Source organism: Phyllopteryx taeniolatus, chromosome 16 (assembly GCF_024500385.1).
Source record: "Phyllopteryx taeniolatus isolate TA_2022b chromosome 16, UOR_Ptae_1.2, whole genome shotgun sequence".
Taxonomy (NCBI): Eukaryota; Metazoa; Chordata; class Actinopteri; order Syngnathiformes; family Syngnathidae; genus Phyllopteryx; species Phyllopteryx taeniolatus.
Genome location: NC_084517.1, coordinates 15,214,779 through 15,235,599, shown reverse-complemented (window position 1 = coordinate 15,235,599; position 20,821 = coordinate 15,214,779). Strand labels below are relative to the sequence as shown.

The 20,821-nt window shown below is 41.4% G+C and overlaps 1 protein-coding gene across 8 annotated transcripts in view; it reads right to left on the bottom strand.

Annotated features, from left to right (window-relative positions):
- Nucleotides 1-19,821, bottom strand: part of asic2 (acid-sensing (proton-gated) ion channel 2) — a 162,245-nt gene extending 142,424 nt beyond the window's left edge. Inside the window, exons 1-4 of one of the 8 annotated variants that reach the window (XM_061749351.1) lie at nt 19,615-19,821; nt 16,582-16,650; nt 15,996-16,378; nt 13,112-13,728 (exon numbers count right to left, since the gene is read on the bottom strand). In XM_061749351.1, coding sequence (XP_061605335.1) covers nt 13,112-13,675 — 564 coding nt within the window. In that variant the 5' untranslated portion in view covers nt 13,676-13,728; nt 15,996-16,378; nt 16,582-16,650; nt 19,615-19,821. Of the gene's footprint in view, nt 1-13,111; nt 13,729-15,995; nt 16,379-16,581; nt 16,651-19,319; nt 19,339-19,614 lie in introns of those variants that run through there. The other 7 variants (XM_061749350.1, XM_061749353.1, XM_061749354.1 and 4 more) reach the window with 7 other exon arrangements.
- Between the last annotated feature and the right edge of the window lie 1,000 nt (nt 19,822-20,821).

Here is a 20,821-nt window from a genome sequence, read left to right as displayed (position 1 = left end):
ATTGCAAACCTTACCTTAAGAAAGTCTCCTTAGCTTAATGGTAAAAAAAAATGCAAAAAGCCGTTGACACAATAACGGATGGCATCAATAATCGCGGTTTTAGAAGCAATGGATTTAAAAGCCCACTCATTTTCTAGCTGGGCTTTGGATCAGTATTGGTAGGGTATTGGGGCACTGGCCAAGAATTTTACCCACGCTATCTGCAGGAAAGGCAGCAAGCATATTACAAAATGTTCCCATTACCAAAGAATTAATGAAGGTTATCTTATGTATCAATACACTACCAGGGTATAATTAATAACTTGTGAATTCTTAGAAGATTCTGCCCCCGAAGCAGGTTAGACTTTGCAACGTGAAGTTTTTCATGCATATCTATCATGAGTAGACCCACCAAAGTTTCAAGATACAATGTCTGAAAACATACATTTTGGACATTACTAGGGATTTACCAAATTACTACGACAAATATGGACCAGGTATACCAGACAGATGGGTGAGGCTAAATTGCAAATGTTTTTAGTTTTCTTCAATGCATGTTGACAGAGCATGGCGGCAAAGTTTGATAATTTTTCATTAAACACAAAACTAAAACACCAGTAGGTGTCCCTTACTCGATAAAATGTACAGATGCAGTAGGGGGATGAGGATAAAGATAATGATGTGGTTGTTTGAGATACGGAGGGGAAGCTGAATCTGGCAAGGGATGGAGTTTTAAGCCATCACTGCAGACATTGACAAGACAAAGGAGTGGGTGAGAAAATGAAAGATGAGTGAGAGTGATATTTTTTCCCTTCTTTACTGAGATGTCATTTATGATTACACAACAAGAACAGGAATTGCTATAGACATTCTAGTTGTACAATAAAACAGCCATCCTATGCCGGTGTAATGGTGTCACCTTCACCCCTGGTTGCCACTTAGCGGCGCGATTAATAGGCACAACAAGAGTAAACACGGGGGTGGCAATACGCAAGAGCCAAGGCCTGACTGTAAAACAAAGAGATATAAAAGCAAATGGGATTTGTTGCGGCTAATTGCAGCTTTAACATGCGGGTCCGCGGCCGCTCACAACGGCCGACATATGTATCGGCTAATTAGAGTCTTGTTATGGAGTTGCGTTGCGCCATCAGTCACTACATTTGCCTCCTCCATCCCGGGCTAATTGGGCACATCAGGGGTCTGTTCATTTAAGATGTGTAAGTGGTGGGCACCAGCAGCATGAAAGTTCAAAATGATGGACCTTTGGTGTTGATCTGAACACAGTGTGGCCATTTGGACTTATTGTTTACTACAGACATGTTTAACTACAGTATTTGTATGGTTTTAGCAGTGGTAAATCTTAAATCTCAACGCACATTGTTTGAGTTAATTAATCGCAATAACCTCATTTCAGAGCACTAATGATTAGCTCTAATTAAGAAGACAATAAAATCAAATATAACTTTTTAATTTAGTCTGTGGCAAAATTTCATATACACCCAACAACATCCTTTTAAACATAATAAGAACTCAGCGAACGTTGCCTTGACACCGCACCAGACTTCAGGGATCAGGAATCACAGGAATCAGTGCTGAAAGGGGCTTAATCCGCATGTGGTATACCCAGCTTTAACTGTTATAAAACGCGACAGCTTCCAGAATAGTGCATTGTCATGTTGGTAAACGCTAACGCTCCTAGTCAACATCTGGCTATGACAAGCCACTGCAGCGTTGTGTGCACAATGAAGGATCGTGGGGTGTTTATCTAGGTCACAACATGTGGTGTCGAAAATAGCCCGCCTCCCCCAAAGCCATCTTCCGGGGAAATTTGGCCTCCTATGGCCAAAAGCGGCATCCCCCCAACCGTTTTGTTGTCTTTATTTTCAAAAACGAGATTAACAGAGTGCATGACACTTTGTGGAAATGAGCATAGCAAAAGCGCTGCCGAACTGAGTTGACGGTAATTGTTTTGTGTAGGAGTGAAGATAGCATCAGGCTAATCGCGACAAAAAGAGACGGAGCTTCCCCCAGAGTTGGCCTGCGGCTCAGCAGTCACTTTGAACACATTAAAATATCATAAAAATACTGCCTAAGTGTTTACTTTCAAGGTTGCCAGCCAGAGGACAAAGTGATAATGGGCTTTAAAATGAAAAAAAAAAGTTTTACATCTAACAGCTGTTTTTAAAACCGCTTTTGTAGTCAAGGACCCACAGCGCAGTCTCGGCAACCATCACATTTTATGTCTTGCATGACCCCTGTATCAAATCAAATGAATGGCGCTGTGAGCCTTTTTCAATTAAGTCTCTCCTGACTTCATTTACATTGCACCATACTGATACCGAGCCCCTATCAGAGACCTCTATCTTGGCAATGGATTAAGAAGAAAAAAGGTAAGCGTATCCAAACTGTCTCACCAGTCTTAGTTCATTGATTTAAAAAAAAAAAGATATCCCAACATGATTCCTTTTTATACAGCTATACGTCTCATGCGGGAGTGGTTCAAACCAAGTAAACAAATACAATCTTTTATAGCATTTCAGTGGTGCAACACAAAATAATGATGCAAACAAACTACATTTAAATATCCCCTCTTCAACAAAAATCTAAAAAATTAAATATCAGAAATTCCACTGAGTGCAGTAACAAAATTAAAAAAAATTTGTTTTTTTTAATGTAAATGGTAAATTATTCCATTTCAGGGTTGCGACCTCATATAAGTCAAAGTAGAGCGCTTCACTCCACTCCAAACAATGAACAAAGAAGTTGCTGCAACAGTCTTTGGAGTAATGTAGTTATTTTACTGTGTCACGTAGTGCTTTGCAATGTGGAACAAATTTTATCGTGGATAAAGGTAATTTTATATCCAGGTTATAATATTGTATTTTCCCTAATATTACATAATTACATAATATTAATGGCAATTATCTCTTTTCTCCATTTACTTATAGAACAAAGTTTACATAGAAATCAATAAAATCGATTATTTTGTCATTTTATGCCAAAAAAAATTAAGAATAAAAAATACAAAATCTGATCTATTTCACCCAATACTGATCAGTTTTTAAAGTGTTGTTCCAAACACATCACATGATCGCAAATATTGGTTTGGAACAACCATTTAGATTCACGCATGTCCTGTCACGATGAACAAGAGTTCAGAATTGGGTGCCAGTCGGACTCACTGATATATACTTGGCAATGAGATTAGGCACTTCAGGCATGAACCAAATCAGCACATTTACAATATACACACCCTTTCTCTCAGCAAAGGGTGAAAAGGTTAAAGCCTCATTTACTCAAGAAAAGAAACTTTCCTTTTGCTGGCAAAAAAGGAAGTGGGGAAAAATCAATAGTTCTGCAGTCAAGTCTGTCATAAGGCTCAGTGAAGTCATTTTAGTCTGGCAGTGACAAACATTTCCGTCTCATCGCTCGTCACAATGGCCGCCAAAGTGATCAATGGTGTCAAGGAGGCGAGCGACACTGAACGCGAAGCGTCTCTTTGTGCCTCGAGCTGACGTGTCAATTCAGCAGTGTGAATCAGGCACAAACTCCTTGATACCTTACTACAACAAAGAAAAGGAGCATTTTAGAGGTTACAGTTCTTACTGAAACGCTGATGGCTAAGAAGTCTATTGGGACATTTTTGGTGTATTATTAAACAAGAATAGCATTAAATTACGATGTATTGAACTTATTTATGTTTTGTTTCTAAATGCATAAAATATGTTGACATTAAGTGCTGAAAACATGCAATGACTGGGAACAATTAAGTACTGAATTGTTGAGATATAGGGTTAAACTCTTTCACCATCTCAGTTGTACGGATTTTTTTGAGCGAGTCTGAAAACAAGCAAGTACGCACTTGGGTTCGGGTGTACATTCTGGCTATGAGGCACCCCTCCTTCACCACATAAGTACTCAGCGCTCTCAGTTTAGCTGTATCGATTCGGCGCCATTGCCACTTCCTTATTGATAATAACTTTCTAAATTTCTACCACTGCAGTGTGCAGTTAGCTATTTAGCTATGCTTACAACCTGAAAAAATACATCTCTGTAGTGTTATGTGTTTTGTGGTATTTGGGCTACACTGTCTCTGCAGTGTGCCCCCATGCCCAGTGTAGAACCAGACGCCTGCACCACCCCACGCCTGCCCATCAGTGTCAGAGGATTGTAGGATCGGGAAATATGTGATGGGGATATGGATCGGCACACCGGCGTATGGGCTGTCTGCCTCAAAGTGTTTGCTGGCGGCATAAGGAGGAAGGCAAGAGGAAGATCAAGGAAAAAAATAAAATAAATGAATTTTAAAAAATCATCCAGGGTGACCGGTGCGTCGCCCTGCTCTGGCCGCTTCAGAGTACGTCATTGGTGGCCACAACTCCGGAAACAACCCATTGAATTTCAACGGAGCCAAAGGAGGGGGGAAATTGCCGGCAGCCGGTCTTTGGGAAAAGGGAGGCATTTATTTGTCGGCCAAAATGATGAACAAAACTTCAGTGGTGCCGCGACCGTACTCATAACGCAAAACACTCATATCTCAAATCCCCAGCCTCCCAAAAAAACAACAAAACATTTTTGCAATGTGTTTTTCAAAAGGAGAAAATAGGAATAAATAGTATACATAATTATTAAGTGTAAAACAGACATGCAGATATACATGGAGACGTTCACAACTAAGGTCAATAAGTTACAATAATATTGTCGCTCCATCATTTGTGTTCAAATATCTGTGGTTTTAAGGGTTAGAACACCGCAACAGCGATGCGATGAGTTAGCCCATCTAGTGCGTCTTCCATCATGTGTTAGCATTGCGCTATCGGGGGCATTCAGAAGACAAAGTTGTTTGGTTGTTTAATACACAGTGTGTAATTGTCTTTGTTTTGTGTTTAGTTTGACTGCAGACTTCAACTGGGAATAGCAGTAAATAGCTTGAAGCCTCTTTTTTGGATGAATCCTTCATTATCTTCCACACTGCTGCTTGTTGTGAAGTAAGTAGAGTTGAGTTCACTGCCACCGTAGAACGCTCGTATCTAAAAAAATGTTTTAAAGTGAAAGCAAAAAAAACAAATTCTACCGAACGACGGCTTGTATCACGAAAAACAAAAAAAAGTCAGGTCACTCGTATCACAAGGCATCACTGTATATTTATATTATATAAAAAAAAAAAAAAAAAAAAGCAAAGGCTAAGAAATATTAAGACGCAAATGTACAGACACAGTAGACAACAAACTATTTATTTTTAGATGTTATTGTCTGATGGACGGGCGACTAAAAGCATTCTCTTGTATTCCAGCGTGGGGGCACGACCCCGCATCCCTTTAGTCTCACCACAGCCTCGCCGTTCATTTATCTGCCCGTCCGTGCAGGCGGCACACTGGCCAGATGCAATTTTGTGGCGCATGTCCAGCTCCTGGGCTGCGATTTTATAAGCATACTTCAGTGCTATACAAATGAGCTTCCATTAAAAGAGCAGGTGATAACAAGGGAGGTTAATATAGACCTTTTAGTTTGAGTAGGCTCCCGTCATGCAACTCGCAGACAGAAAAGAAGCTGTTAAACAAGATGGGGTTTGCGGGACACACTCTTAAAAGTTCGCCGGTCACACTGTCCTGCCGAGAAACATTAAACAAACCCCACTGATTAGTCGCCATGTTTGAGATGAGGCTTTTACGCCAACTCATTGAAAACCTTATTGTTATAGTCTTCACTGGCCGATGAAATCAATGGCAAAGTGCCATAGGGAGCCTGACAAAACCATCATATTTTGTGGAAATGAAAAGCTGATTGTAATCACTTGGCAGAAATAAAATTCCAGTCATCGTCCATCATATTCCACACAAACGCTAATTTCAATTTCCTATGTAATGCGAAAGAACGGTGCATTCAGGGTTAGTTGGGACGTTGTCCAAAAGCTTGTAACTACAACTAGGGTTTCAAAGGGGAGAAAGTTTCTGGTAAATTTCGATGGAAATCTAAGGCTACATTCACAAATAAGAATTGACATGCAGTGTGAACACAGCCTAAGATGGGGAATTTTGGAAATATTCAAAGTGGAAACTTTCCATGGGAATTTCTGTGAAGTAACTGGGAATTTAATAGAAATATCAAATCAAAGCATATTTTAAATAACACACACTGATTTATCATAAACCATCCAAGAAAACTACGCAAAATAGACAGCTCTCCTTGCCCACAAGCGAGGACATGACTGTACCTTAATTGCTACATTTTGTTTTACTTCACTCAAGCGGCAGCATATCAGGATTGTGCGAAAATATATTTACCCCAAAGACATGTAAATTCCCTTTTAAGAACCAACCTTCATTTTGTAAATTCCTAGTTTATTCCCTTTTAATCCCATAAATTCCTGTTAATTTTCATGGAAAGTTTCCAACATTCCCATAATTTTTCAACCATTGTCACAACACTGAAGGTGACTGCCAGTCACACATTTAGATTTAAAACAATGTTTCGAACAGATGTGTCTTATTGATGTATGAAAATCAGTGTATAAATTCATCATTCAACTACGATAACGTCAGTAACCCAACAGCACCTTGAAATTTGTAACGCGCGCGAGATTCAAGCAGCAACTCTCTGAATAATGGACGACGGTGAAGACGTACGCGAGAGAGAGCGAGAGCTCAGGGACAAACGGCTGGAAGCCAGAAATTTAGAATTCATCCCAGACGTTTTCTCCCCAGACTACAAAATTTGTGGACTCTTGTGCCGAGCAATCGCCGCTTCTCATTTGTCTCATTTAGTTTGTCTCATTTAGTTCTGGCATCGCCACGGTAACCGGGAGCATGAGGCTGCCAGCCAGCAGGTAAAGTCTGCGCAGACGGCATCAAAGTAAACATGAAGCATGCTAGGAAAGATATGCACACAGGAAGTTAGGCTGGCCAATGAAATGTCGACAGAGGCTGCAGGAAGTCAGGTTAAATCTGCTGTGTTACCTCAAATAAACACCAAATAAAAGCCTCCCTTTTGGCATCAGAAAAAAAATGGGTAGCAACTGTCCACACTGCTGGGCGCATTTAATCTCCATTGCTAAGATTAACAGCAAAACCTACCAAAGTCTCTGATGTATTAAAGAGTAGAGTCTTGCCACATGTGGCACGGCATTGAAGACGAAATGTGTGGTCGTGATTGGCCACATGAGTGCTTGTGATGTGAAGTGATTAGTTTTGTGAGCAGTCATGTGAGTGGTTATGCGATTGGTCATGCATGTGAAGCGATTGGTCATGGGAGCGATTCAGATAGTGCCAAGTGATTGGCCAAATGATTGCCAAGAATGAAATTAGTTTTACACTCTACTTTCACCTAATTCCATTAACACTAGATACAATACAGTAACATTGTTTAATATCTAACAATAGTTTTAAAAAAGAAATCCCCCCTCATAGATGCCTACCACCATCTGCAGTTGAAGCATTCCAGATTTAGGAGTCCACTTACAAACGCATGTAACAGCCAGCCAGATAGATACAAATATAGATAATTTCATCCAGAAGGGAACTTGACTTAAGTAATAATACGTTTGACGTTCCAATGTACGTGATCTTGGGTTTGTTGGTGCGACAATTGTCATGTTGACGGAAAGAAGGCACATCGTCCTGACGCTGATGTCAATGGTGCTGGACACAGGTGGGAGCGCCAGAGGAGCGGCTTGACATTTGAAAGTCCTTGAGAAGACTCAAGAGTTGCTTTTCATCTTTGCTGAGAATATTTGACAATAATAATAATAAGAAGAAGAAGAAATGCAGTACATCCCTCCTCGAGGAGCCAAAAATGTGACAGCTGGAAACGACAAAGGAATCCCTTTCCCAAATTCATGCAGAATTTCAGCAAAATTGGTGAATCAGAGGCATAAGAGTAGAGCTGGCATTTATTCGCCTGTGCCTTTCACACAGAACCCAGCGAAGCAGGACAGACAGTCAAAGCATCAATTTCTTGATTTGTTTTGCTCATCGAATTCCATCTGAAATGCACACTGTGGGACTGAAGCTGAATAGCAACAACATGAACGTACAGTGTGAAAGAGGCTCTCTTTTATATTTTCAGCAAAATAAGACCAACAACTTGACATGAACCCCTTTGTTTTGACGTTAGCGTTGATTGTAGCATTCTGCGTGCAGTGTCGTCTTGTTGTGCCACAGACACCTACGGGCCTTGAGCAGAATAGCAACTACCTGAACATACAGCGTGAACGGGGAGGGGGTCTGATATCTTTAGCAAAAATCAAAAGACAGACACACACACACACACACACAGTTATAAAAAGTAAATTGCTTTGATGTTAGTTTTAGCACTTGTTTTAACACTTCTAAAGCTGCATGACGCTACATCTCCTTTGCCTGCATGAACATCAGCCAACATCCAGAGGAACCTGACCTCATCCACAGTGTGTGTGTGTGTGTGTGTGTGAGAGAGAGAGAGAGAGAGAGCGTGTGTTTGGAAGCTGTCAACTAAGCAGCCAATAAAAAAAAAATGTAATAAAAGTATGAGATATGGATCCAGACAAAACTACAGGCCAAATCGATGGCTCTCCAGTGTTTACCACCAGCGGCATCATCATAATCCACACATCACGTGCGTGTGTGTGTGCGTGCGTGTGTGCGTGCGTGCCAGGTTCCAGCCTCTCCTCCTCGGATGGCGCAGGTCTCAGATGTGGTGTGTTCTGCCAGGATATTTCAAAAAATAAAATTAAAAACTTGAACGCCAACTCCGATGACGGATGGCAGCACCTCCATATCTGGCTGACGTGATTGGCAGAGATATTTGCGGAAGACCCGCCCACTAATCGCATCTCACTTGAAATCAGCCCGCGTCCGTAACGAATTAAAAAGCTGCTAATTTGCAAAGGACCACAGGGAGAGAGTTATCAGCTTTCACATTGAGGCTCAGAGGGATTCGGTAGCAAAGACAAATGATACTGCACACACAGTGGAATATATCTAGACATCTTATCGGGTCATTCAGAAAGTTGCTCAACAATCGGTGCCAGGATACTTCCGTGTGATAGAACGCAAGTGACTACCACTGACCTGAAGAGATCCAGCTGGTTAGTGTAGAGACTGTCAAAAACATTGTTGGTGAACTAAACTTCAAACAATGACAAAAACAGATATACACTAAAAAGGTTTGGGGTTTTTTGTTTTAATTTCCTTTAGAAATGATCTAAATCAAGAGGAACCTGTTGCTGAGGAGGATAAGGATAACTGTCAAACGAAACAAAACAAAGAGAATTACACCTTTTTTTTGTCCCCTTCTTCTGACTTAAACCTTTGAACAATGAGACCCCTCTGATGCCAGGGAAGCTCTCTGCAGACCATGGCTTGTGTTGTAAGATGTGACTAAAATAATGTCAGGAAAATCCTACCAGATCAACAGATTGATTTGGGGTTAATCAGAGGTACTTTAAATGGTGGCAGTTGTGTGGTGACTCCCATTTAACATGAGTTTGAATGTGATGGCTTGTTTACATTAATTTACCCTCTCTGAAATATTGTAATTTTTTTCTATTGAGGTGTAGAGGATATAGGTTAATTAATAATCAAATAAAAGTTGTAAAATAATTTATCTTGGTATCAAATAACGTATTTTCACAACCATAAGGCGCCACCGTATTAAAAGATGCAGTCTCAGTTACGGGGTCTATTTCTGTATTTAACACATACATAAGGCGCACCGCACCGTATTATTGGGCGCAGGCATGGTGAAACATACGCTAGCTTAAAACATACGGTAGCATGCATGCACGCTAAAACAATGTTTTTAAAAAGGCAGCGGGAGCAAAACTGAGTTCGGTTGTACTTTATTGAAGTATTTAACAATGTACTCATGTTATTTTTTTATCAATCCTCATCCACAAATCCATCAAAGTCCTCAACTTCTGTATCCGAAATGAACAGCTGGGCAAGTTCTCCATCAAACACGCCAGGTTCCCTCTCGTCATTGTCGGAGTCAGTCTCGTTGCCGGGGGGCTGTTCAGCAATAATGCCGGCTTTTACGAAAGCTCGAACAACAATGCAAGCAGACACGTTAGCCCAAGCATCCACAATCCATTCACAAATTGTGGCGTAACTCGCCCGGCGCTGCCTCCTAGTCTTTGTAAAGCTGTGTTCGCCAAATGTCATCCATGGCTCCCACGCCGCTCCCAACTTCACTTTGAACGCCCTGTTTACACCGATGTCCAGCGGTTGGAGTTCCTTCGTCAAGCCTCCCAGAATGATGGCAAGCTCCGAGTCTTCCAACTCGGGCCACCTCGCCCTGTTTATGCGTTTTGTTTTTCTTTTTTTTCCGGCGGAAACTCAGCTTCGTCTTCTTGACTTGGAGAAGCTCGTTTTCCTGCTTCCTCCACTTGCAAACCATGGATTCGTTGATCTTGAATTCTCTCGCGGCTGCTCAATTCCCATGTTCCTCCGCGTAACTAATAGCTTGCAGTTTAAACTGTGCTTCGTAAGCGTGTCTCTTCGTAGGTGCCATTTTCGGGGGTCCTTAGCCAAACCGATGCACATACCGGAAATAGATACCTACCGGGGGCGTGTCTTTAGCGTCCTCTGTCACACGCACCCTTCCCCCTTTACGTCCGTATGCTGTACTCAGTCATGTCCGCCTTCCTCTATATAAGCAGCGTGTCGGCAGGAAATGCTCCGAGTCAAGCGGAGCGCTCATTAAAGTCACACAACAACATTTACAGATTTTGGAACTCGATGCACACATAAGGCGTGCCGCATTATAAGGCGCCCCGTCCATTTTGGAGAAAATGTAAGCCTTTTAAGTGCGTCTTATGGTCGTGAAAATACGGTACATAATACATATACCACTGTTATAGTTTTAATTGCATGAATCATTTTGGCGATGTGTGTCCTTTTTTTGGCTCGAGTCCCTGCCCCCAAAAATGTCTGTGCACGTGCCTGTTGTATTCATTTCAAACGTGCAAGGTAATAGCTGACAAATGAACTAATGAGGATAGTTCACATTATAGAAATTGTATGAGAACTAAGGAAGGCAGGCTAAATCTAGTGCTTGTTTTAGTCACAAAGAAGTATTTGTTCATGTGTGACGCTCACACGGAGTGTCTGTGCAGACTGTGGGAACTCACATGACGCCCATGACATGCGGCACCTCTAGTTTTGGTATTTTTTAGCATCCGCGGGGAGGTGAAGGTGCGTCGCTACGGTAAAGCGAGGTGACAAGCCTGGAGCAGCTGCAGCAACAGGCGACAAGACAGAACGAGGCCTTCTTGTGGCCTCTCGTCAACTCGATTACGAACGGGGTTTCGATGCGACCCACGACATCCAAGATGGCCGCTAAAGGGAGACAAGCGGGGACTTGCCAGGCTACGCAGGCTAACCGCGACAGAAGAGGGCAAGCCGACTGTCACAACGAGTTAAAGCTGAAAACTAGCACTGTAGAAACAGTGGATTAAACCTATAGCCTAGCATTGGCCTCCAAGAGGCACATTGAAATCCTTCCCTCCATCCCCCCTCCATTTTCTGAACCGCTTATCCTCACTAGGGTCACGGTGCTGGCGCCTATCTCAGCTGACTTTGGGCGAGAGGCAGGGTAACCCTGAACAGGTCGCCAATCGCAGGCCACATGACCTGGCAAATTTTTACATTGTGTGCTGAACTTTGTAGTGTTCATGTTTGAGAGTGCCCAATTAAGATTCTTTTTCACGGCCTATTTACATGAATTTTCAAGCGATCCATGTCCAATATTGATTATGATCTGAGGATATTCTATTTACAAAAGGTAACAGAACCAGACCAATTCATAGTATTTTTCCCAACTTTATACATTATTGAGTGAGAAATGGAGAAAAATGTCAGTTCAGTACCCAATCTTGAATGGAAAGTACAGAGAACTCGAGTCTGCTGCTAACTGATGCCCACCCTAAATGTTCCTAACTGCCTAAATTAATCATTTTAACCCCAAATTATGAACTCAAAGCATTTTCATATTTCCATTTTACATTACCCTTAATGTAAATGGCTTGATTTACTCTGGCGTGTATGTCGCCTGTAAAATATAAAACTACCAATTACGACTTTCCTTTTAGCCAGCAATTTGGCAGCATCTTGCATATTAAATTAGGGCGTTAAAGAAATAGGACAAAAATACAGATAGCTGCAAATAGGTGGATTTTTCAGCAAATAGCTGAGGGGTCCACAGGGGAAAAAAATTGAAATCGGTAAACTACTAATGGGGAGGGGTTCAATGTACCCAATCTTGAAGCCATTCTTGAATTCAACAGATTCTACTTTGACCCTTTCCTCACGTAGTTTATTTATTTATGTATGTTTTTATTTTTTTAGTTTTATAGAAACTTGCCAAAAGCTTTTTGTAAACAAGCACCAACTAGCAGACAAAATGGCTACAGAAACGTCTCAGCGGAGGAAAACAACTTTTGAAACCAATGATTTCAGAATAAGGCTACTTATGACATTTGCTAGCCAGAGGCTGAGCAGCACTGTAGGTGTTTACGGCGTAGACGTGTGCTTGGAGCGCAAAGCAGTTACATTTCCTGTCTGAAAACATGTAACGTAACAGAACCAGACCACCGAAGCCCAAACAACTTATTGAGTACTCTTACCGTCTTCAAGCATTATAGACAGAATGGAAGAAAATGTCAGAAAAAGTGCCTTATCTTTAAGTCCTACCTGAATTTACCGATTCTACCTTGGCCTGCGCCCTGTCTGGCCTTTAAGTCTTGTAGAAACTCGCAAAGACGTTTTTGCACACCAGTGCTAACGAGCATACAAAACAACTATGAAAACTTTTCAGTGCAGGAAACAGACAACTCTCAAAATAAAGGATTTCAGAACAAGGGAGACAGCGAACAATCGGCGGAGGCCGAGTCGCACGAGGCAACAAGTGGGTGTTGACTTTGGTCCGACATGAAGGCGTTGAAAGATCACAAGTAGGGTTTCAGTTTGGCAGAATATGCATTAAGAGACAAATGAACCCGGAAAGCCAAGGAGGGAACATAAAGAGGTTGCGAGACAAGGCCCGGGAGGTGAAAGCGTGGGAGGAAAAGATCCGCTTTCAGTCTAAGGAGGACACAACGAGGCGACTCTAATCTGTCAACCCGGCTAACGTTTCCCTTGGAGGAGAGCGCACTCACCATCTGGAAGTCTTGGTGGCTGCACTCCTGGCCTTGATAGCGGCAGTAGAGCATCATCTCCTGCAGGTCGTGTCCGACACGCTCCACAAACTCGCGCATGCTGAAGGCTTTGGGCTTGTACGCCGTGAAGTTGGCGCGCTCCCGCAGGAAGTCCAGAACGTCAGGCTCGGCCAGGTGCGGCTGCGGGACGCTCAAGTGCACGTCCAGCAGCGCCAGCAGCTCACCGGCGTGGTAGAGGTCGTTGCGCGTCAGTCGTCCGAAGCGGTAGGCGTTGAGGTTGCACACGGTGACGGCGGGGAAGACCAGGCTGCCCGACACCACCGCGTCCACGCTGGTCACGTGCGGGAAGGACAGGAAGTAGGACAGACGCTCGGTGCTCTCCAGGGCCAGCAGGGCCGTGCAGGTCAACAGCGCCGCCGCCCACAGGAGGCGCCGCGCCGTCCCGCCGGAGTAGGGAAAGACGAAGCGCAGGCCGTGCAGGGTGCTTCCGAATGCGAAGGCCCGCCAGGAGCCAGGACGCAGGCTGGAGCTCTCCCGGCTGCCGCAGCTCTCCTTCAGGTCCATCGTCCACGGGACCTCCGTCGCCTCGGGAAGCCTCTTCCCCGCCGCTCCCACACCTGCACCGCAAATGCAAACGTGAGCTCACATATAGATATATACAGCACAGCATATGCATTTCTAGCACATTTTTTAAATTGAATCCCAGAACCCTTAAAATTTTAGACTACAGTATTTATTTATTTCACGTTAATAAAGTGTATAACGATACAGTAATTAGTTGAAACATAATATTTGAACAACAAAAATTGTTTGTAACACCCAGTCTCTCCCACCTCTCCCCGGCTGGGCTCTAAAGGCACCATTTGCACAGAGCAGGACAATGCTTTTTAGTGCTGTACAGTCATGGAGTAAACAGTAGAACCCGTCTTAAATCAGGATATGTGGAACGTTTATTCTTTCTACAACTTCTACCCCTCCATACCAACACACTATTACTATTACCATTCCTCATTTTTGCTGCATTTAACCGTAGCTCATTGTTAACTGACCTTTTATTCTAGCTAGGAAACAAATCAGGTTCATGGAGAACACCCCACTGTCCTCTGTGTGAATTGGAATGAAAGAAGCTAGCTGTTGTGTCCTGTGCATCTGTTAATATCAAAGCCAAGGTGGTACTGCCAAGCTAACTGACTGCATTCCCATTAACATCATAACAAAGAGAGGAATTTATGTGTTCCAAGTATTCACAAAAGTCACTTTATGTTTATGTGCTTTGCATGTTGTCCATTGAATTTCATATAAAAAGACCAAAACATGACTCCAATGTTCATTTTTGGTATTTTCACTGCTCACTGTAGGGGACTGGGGAAAAAAATACATACTGTTAATGTGCATGTAGAGGTGCTCTTATATCAAAATGAATTGTATTCCCCCAGAAATTAGTAGGGTTACAATATTTTTTTTTTATGATTCCAATTTATTCCTACTTTGCTATGCATCAACATTTAATTTAAATTAACCTTTATCAGATTTGAAAGGTTGGTCACACACTTTTCCCTTTCATAAATGTGGGAATAAAATCGCGTTAAAATGTATACATTTCTATTGCCTCTCTGGGAGCTCAGCACCTCTAAACCAATGATCCTAGAACTGCCCCTGCAGCACAGTGTACACTGAATTTCCCTATGAGATATTCCAATTTTTACAATAAAATACATTTTAATTTTTAAAAATAAAAAATTTAAATACTAAAAATGCAATTAAAAAATAAAGATACATTTAGAAAAATAAAAGCAAATGCAAATTGAAGTAAATATGATTACAAAATTTAATTTAAAAAATCAAATAAAAAATAAAACAAGAAAATCAAGTAAATGGAACTATGATAAAAGAACATTAAAGAAATGACCAAACTATTTTTAAATTAAGAAACTAATTCAATACCATTTTAAATAATATAAAAACTAAATAAAATAAATATAATTAATTACAGTTAAAAGTACATTTTAAAAACGAACAATTTAAATTGGAAAAAATTAAACAATGTTGAATAAAATAAATTATTACAATAATAAAATGAAATATATATATATATATATATATAAATTAATTGAATAATTACATTAAAATTGAAAATATGTAAAATGCTATAAACAAAATTGAGATGAGTTGAGTAAACATTTAAATAAATAAAATTAAATAATCTATAACAAAAACAAGTGAATAATTTAATTAAATCTTACTCATCTAATCACAGACCTTAAACATAAATGATTTATTATATCGAAAGAAATACAAGTATATTAAATATTAAACAAAATAAAAATGTACTTCTTACTGTAAAATACAAATAAATACAATACAAATAAATTAAATAGCTAAGTTAAAGTTGAAAATGTAACAAAATATTTTAAGTAAATATAATAAAACAAAGTTAAAACAGTACAAAATTTAAATGTAATTATGTTTAGGTTTCTTTTGAATGTAAAATGTTTAATAAATGCACAACTATTAATTTAAAATTTTCAATAAAGTAAAATTAACTTTGTTTCAATGCAAAACTAAGTTTAAAAATAAAAAAATACAAAACAAATGTAAAACTAAACTTAAAAATATGTTCATGAATAAATAAAAATTAAAATACAAATAATAATTAGAATAGAAAGAATAATTCATTTGTTAAAATTGTTCAAGCACCACCAAATATCCTCTTCCCATCCTTTCCTAAACGTGCACACTTAATTTCATAGTGACAGGAGTCAAACACTCACTCTCACATAAATCTCACACACACACACACACACACACACACACACACACACACACGTCACACGTATGTCCAAGCTTCCCAGATTCTCCCATGCGTGCAACTGACGGCCAGCACCTTTCGTCTTCAGCTTAGCGAGGACACATCCGGCGTAAGTGTGTGAGAGCAGGGGCTGGGTGAGCTGTTGATGATCAAAGCCACTGTTTAGTCACGCGCGCCCATCCAAACTCCTCCCGTCGTCCTCCGTCCGGCTACATCCGCTCGCCCGCCTCTTTCCTGCTCATCTGTGGTGGCGCCTGACAACGGCGGAGAGAGAAAGAGAGAGAGAGAGAGAGAGAGAGAGAGAGAGAGAGAGAGAGAGAGAAAAGAAAGGAGAGAAGGGAGGAGAAAGAGAGGGAAGGCTGGTTCACTCCCTCCTCTCACTCACACTTCCACATCCCGTCACCTCGGATAGACACAGGCGGACAGACGGGAAACGGGAAGATGTGCCAAGACGCAGACTTGGATGCATGGTGATGGAGGTGTAGTTGTTTGTTGAGAAGGAGGAGTGGAGGGCGGGGGAGGTATTTGGTGAGGGGGGGGTGACATGGGAAGTGAAGCAGAAGTGAGGCGTGATGTTTGGAAGGAGGGAGCAAGACCAAAAAAAGAAACTTGGGGCGGGGGGGATTGGGAGCGAGGTCAGAGGTAGCACACCATCACTCACACATGAGAGGATACGAGGCAAACATCCTTGTTGTGAGAGCCTTCGTATGGAGGATGAAGGCAGGAGGGCCTGGAAAGGCGGGATAATAAAAGGGGGAAAGATTTTTCAAATTAAATTTTCCTCACACAGCACAGCAAGGTCATAATATCAATTCATCTTAAAAAAACAATACTTGAAACCGCATTTTTCACACGTTTCCAGACTGTGATACACATGCCATGGCAACAGGTGGCGCTGTAACACTAGGTGTACATTTTAAAACATACAGTAAAACTATGTAAACAGTATAATAAAACATCCATCCATCCATTTTCTGAGCCGCTTATCCTCACTAGGGTCGCGGGCGTGCTGGAGCCTATCCCAGCTGTCATCGGGCAGGAGGGGGGGGTACAACCTGAACTGGTTGCCAGCCAAACGCAGGGCACATACAAACAAACAACCATTTGCACTCACAGTCACACCTATGGGAAATTTAGAGTCTCCAATTAATCCATGTTTTTGGGATGTGGGAGGAAACCGGAGTGCCCGGAGAAAACCCATGCAGGCACGGGAAGAACATGCAAACTCCACACAGGCGGGGCTGGGATTTGAACCCCAGTCCTCAGAACTGCGAGGCAGATGTGCTAACCAGTTGGCTGCCGTAAAATAATACAATTAAATGAAAATTAAATAAATTTTAAAACATCTAAAGTTAAAAAATACAATAATCCCTCGTTCATCACGTGGGTTACCTTGTATTCATTTATATTTCAAAGCGGCGGACGACTGGTTAGCACATCTGCCTCACAGTTCTGAGGACCTGAGTTCAAATCCGGCCCCGGCTGTGTGGAATTTGCATGTTCCTGCGTGGGTTTTCTCTGGGTACTCCAGTTTCCTCCCACATCCCAAAAGCACGCATGGTAGGTTAATTGAAAACTCTAAATTCCCCATATGTGTGAATGGTTGGTTGTCTATCTGTGCCCTGCGATTGGCTGGCGACCAGTTCAGAGTGTATCCCGCCTCTCGCCCAGAGTCAGATGGGATAGGCTCCAGCATGCCCGCGACCCTAGTGAGGATAAGCGGTACAGAAAATTGATGTATTGTATTTCAAAGTGTCATGAATATACAGTAATACCAAAAAATATGCATGGGAAGTGCATATATTATTTTTGTCCACTTGGAGTCAACATCCTCATATTCTACACTGTAGTATCTGTGACATTGAATGTGTGTGTGCCTTTAAAAGGTGGTTCTGGTCTGTTGAGTAATGTGAAAGTTAGCTTATGAGAATGTAGAATAGACTAGCGGTTTGCTGGCTAAACATTAGCCACTCTAGTGTTGAGTGACTCGAGTCAGTTATAAAGTGCAACAAAACAGGCCAAAAAAAATCTCTTGTAAATTCGACACACCGAAGAAAAGAGTAATGTTGATTAACAAGCCAGTCAATGAACGCATGGATTTTTAAAAAAATGCAAAGTATGTGAACTCAGACATTCTTTGAGCTTCCAGACACTGCGGGTGTGTTGCTGGATGCTCTGAAAATCAGCTGTCGAACAAATACTTCAATCGCAACTCCTATCTATCTACAAGGCGAAGAGCGATGCACATAGCACGCGCTTTCACAGACAGCGGCGAGTTACGTTGCCGCACTGCTTCCGTTGAAATTCAGCGGGCCATTAATCGACAGAGGGACTTGTCAGCCGTGACGCGTGGCAAGTGCAAAGGGGGGGGGGAATTCCGTGGTGCACGCGTTGCAAGCTGCAGCCTTCGGCCGCCACAGCTATAGGACTCGCCCCACCTCCTCTTCTTCACCCGCGACGAGAGTGGCTTAAAGCCCTTCACCGTTGCAAGGGGGCCTTTGCCGTGTACTCAACCGCTGTTGGGCTGGCGTGGGGCCACAGATCCTATGCAGTTCGCTGCTGCCTCACAACACAACACGCGTGGGGCCAGACATGTTAGCTCAAATAACACCAAACGCATTGCACTTTAGGGAAGATGTATTTTTTCCCAAGTCGTGGGCATACTTTGATCGCTAACGGCACGCTATACTGGTAGAACTGGGTCCATTATGAATGAGGAAGTGGCAATTCCGCCAGATGGCCACTGCATGGAAAGAGGGCGCTTGGTGTTTATATAGTGGGGGACAGAAAGTATACGTCCAAACCTCTTGACATCACAAGGATAGTATTTAGCTTTTTTTTTATTGCAAATGAAGAACATACTAAAAAGAGCAAATACAGTATACATCTAGATTAATCACCCTTGATAATAAACGAAACAAGACATCATAAAACTAAAGTAAAATTGGCGCAACTCTGAACAAAATGGCACACTGTGATTGATGTCTTTAAAAAAGAGGCGTTATTGGGAGTCCCACGTAGTTTCTAGGCAGGACACGCCCTGCTCCAATATTAGCTAACCCCAACCCTAGCCATAACAAACTTCGTTTTGGGTTTTTTTTGTTTTTGTTTTTTCGTACAATTGTGATACATGTTTGGGATGGTCATCTCGTTACATCTGCGTTAGCCTGTCCTTCCCTCCACGCAGGAGCCAATCATGTTGCAGTGGGGCGAGTCCTGCCTAGAGACTATGTGGTAATCCTAATAACGCAAAAAAGAGACTGAATGAAACAGAATGAAAAGACATTATTGGAGCATTTTCAACCCCATGAGTGCATTTTAAACAATGTAGACTCAAGTCCAAAGGTCACGTGCAGTTATGGTTCATGTTTCACTTGCTTATAAAAGTACAATTCTCACTTTAAAACTGTCGTTGGACGCCACGGAAACATTAAAATGCGCTTTAATAAGCCCTGATTTAACGTCTTTTTTTTTTTTTGCATTATGTTTTCACGCCGTCAAATCAGCAGAATCAGTCAAATTGGTGACGAATCTGCGGACACCAAACGAAAGATGAAAATGTCACTGAGGAAACGGTGGCGTACGTTAATATTAATGATTCACTGAACAAAAGAAGGCAATTATGAGGATTATAAAAAAATAAGAATTCTACTTGTATTCCCGCTAACAAGGCGAGTGTTCACAATTCACCTACTTTTCTCCATAAATCACATTCTGAAGACTCTTCTTTTGCTCTTGTTGCCCTCTGAATAAACTCAATTTTTCACGGAAAAGTTTCCAGTCTACGCTTGCTCCACTTTACGAAGTGTTTCCCTTCAAATGAATCCACTTTCGCGTGAATAATTTAACTATTTGGGTAGCCGTGACGCACCAGGATAACATCGATTTGGAACCGCCCCCAATTTCTTCAACAACCAATCACGCGCAACCCTACACATTTCGCTAATTAAGCTTCAATATTGTATGACGAAATTATATATATATATATATATATATATGTTTTTTTTATATCTAGCTGCAATAACTGGCACCCTTTAAAGCGTTATATTGTAATCATAATGTATTATTTGTTACGTTTGGACTTTTAGTCCTCACAAAAAGTTGAGCTCACCTTCACACAAACTGAAACTGATTATTTGATGTCAAACTCATTTTTAAAAAATAATTTATTGGAGGGATGAAAAGATTCACCTTCCTCCAGGGACTCAATTTAACTCAAGATGAGAAGAAATTTTTAAAAAATGTCATATCAAGGCCAGCCCAGTCCTGCATGAAGACCAATTACACTTGCTGGTTGCATTTTAATGGCTTGTGAAGTATCATCAGCTTTAATTATGCGGTCAGTTTGCATATGTAGCAGAGGAGAGGCTGTGGAAGTTTAAAGGCAAATTATATTGTATTGTCAAATGAGACATTTTATATATATATATATATATATATATATATATATATATATATATATATATAAAATGCATTTTTCCCCACGGTAGTCAATCCCAGGTGTTTTAATAACAAAAATATGTCTGTGGCATGTATTGGTCAAAATACCCCGTTTCAAAAATAGGTACGAACCAAACATCTACCAAACAACCTTCCAATCTACTTACTCACCATCTACCCATAGGACATCACCAATCCCCCAACCAACTTCGCCATCCATCTACCCACCTTCCTACCAACCTACATATACATCCACCTACCTACATTCCCATTCTTAACTACCAACCCATCCACATACTCACCCATCTACCTACTTACCTACCAATCCCCCCGCCCCCAATTTAACTAAACATTATTATAACAATAACAGAAGCTAATACTGGTAACACTGTTAGCCAATGTTGATCTGTGCTAACACTGCAGCACTTATTACCTTTTGGCTTAAGATAATTAAAAATTTA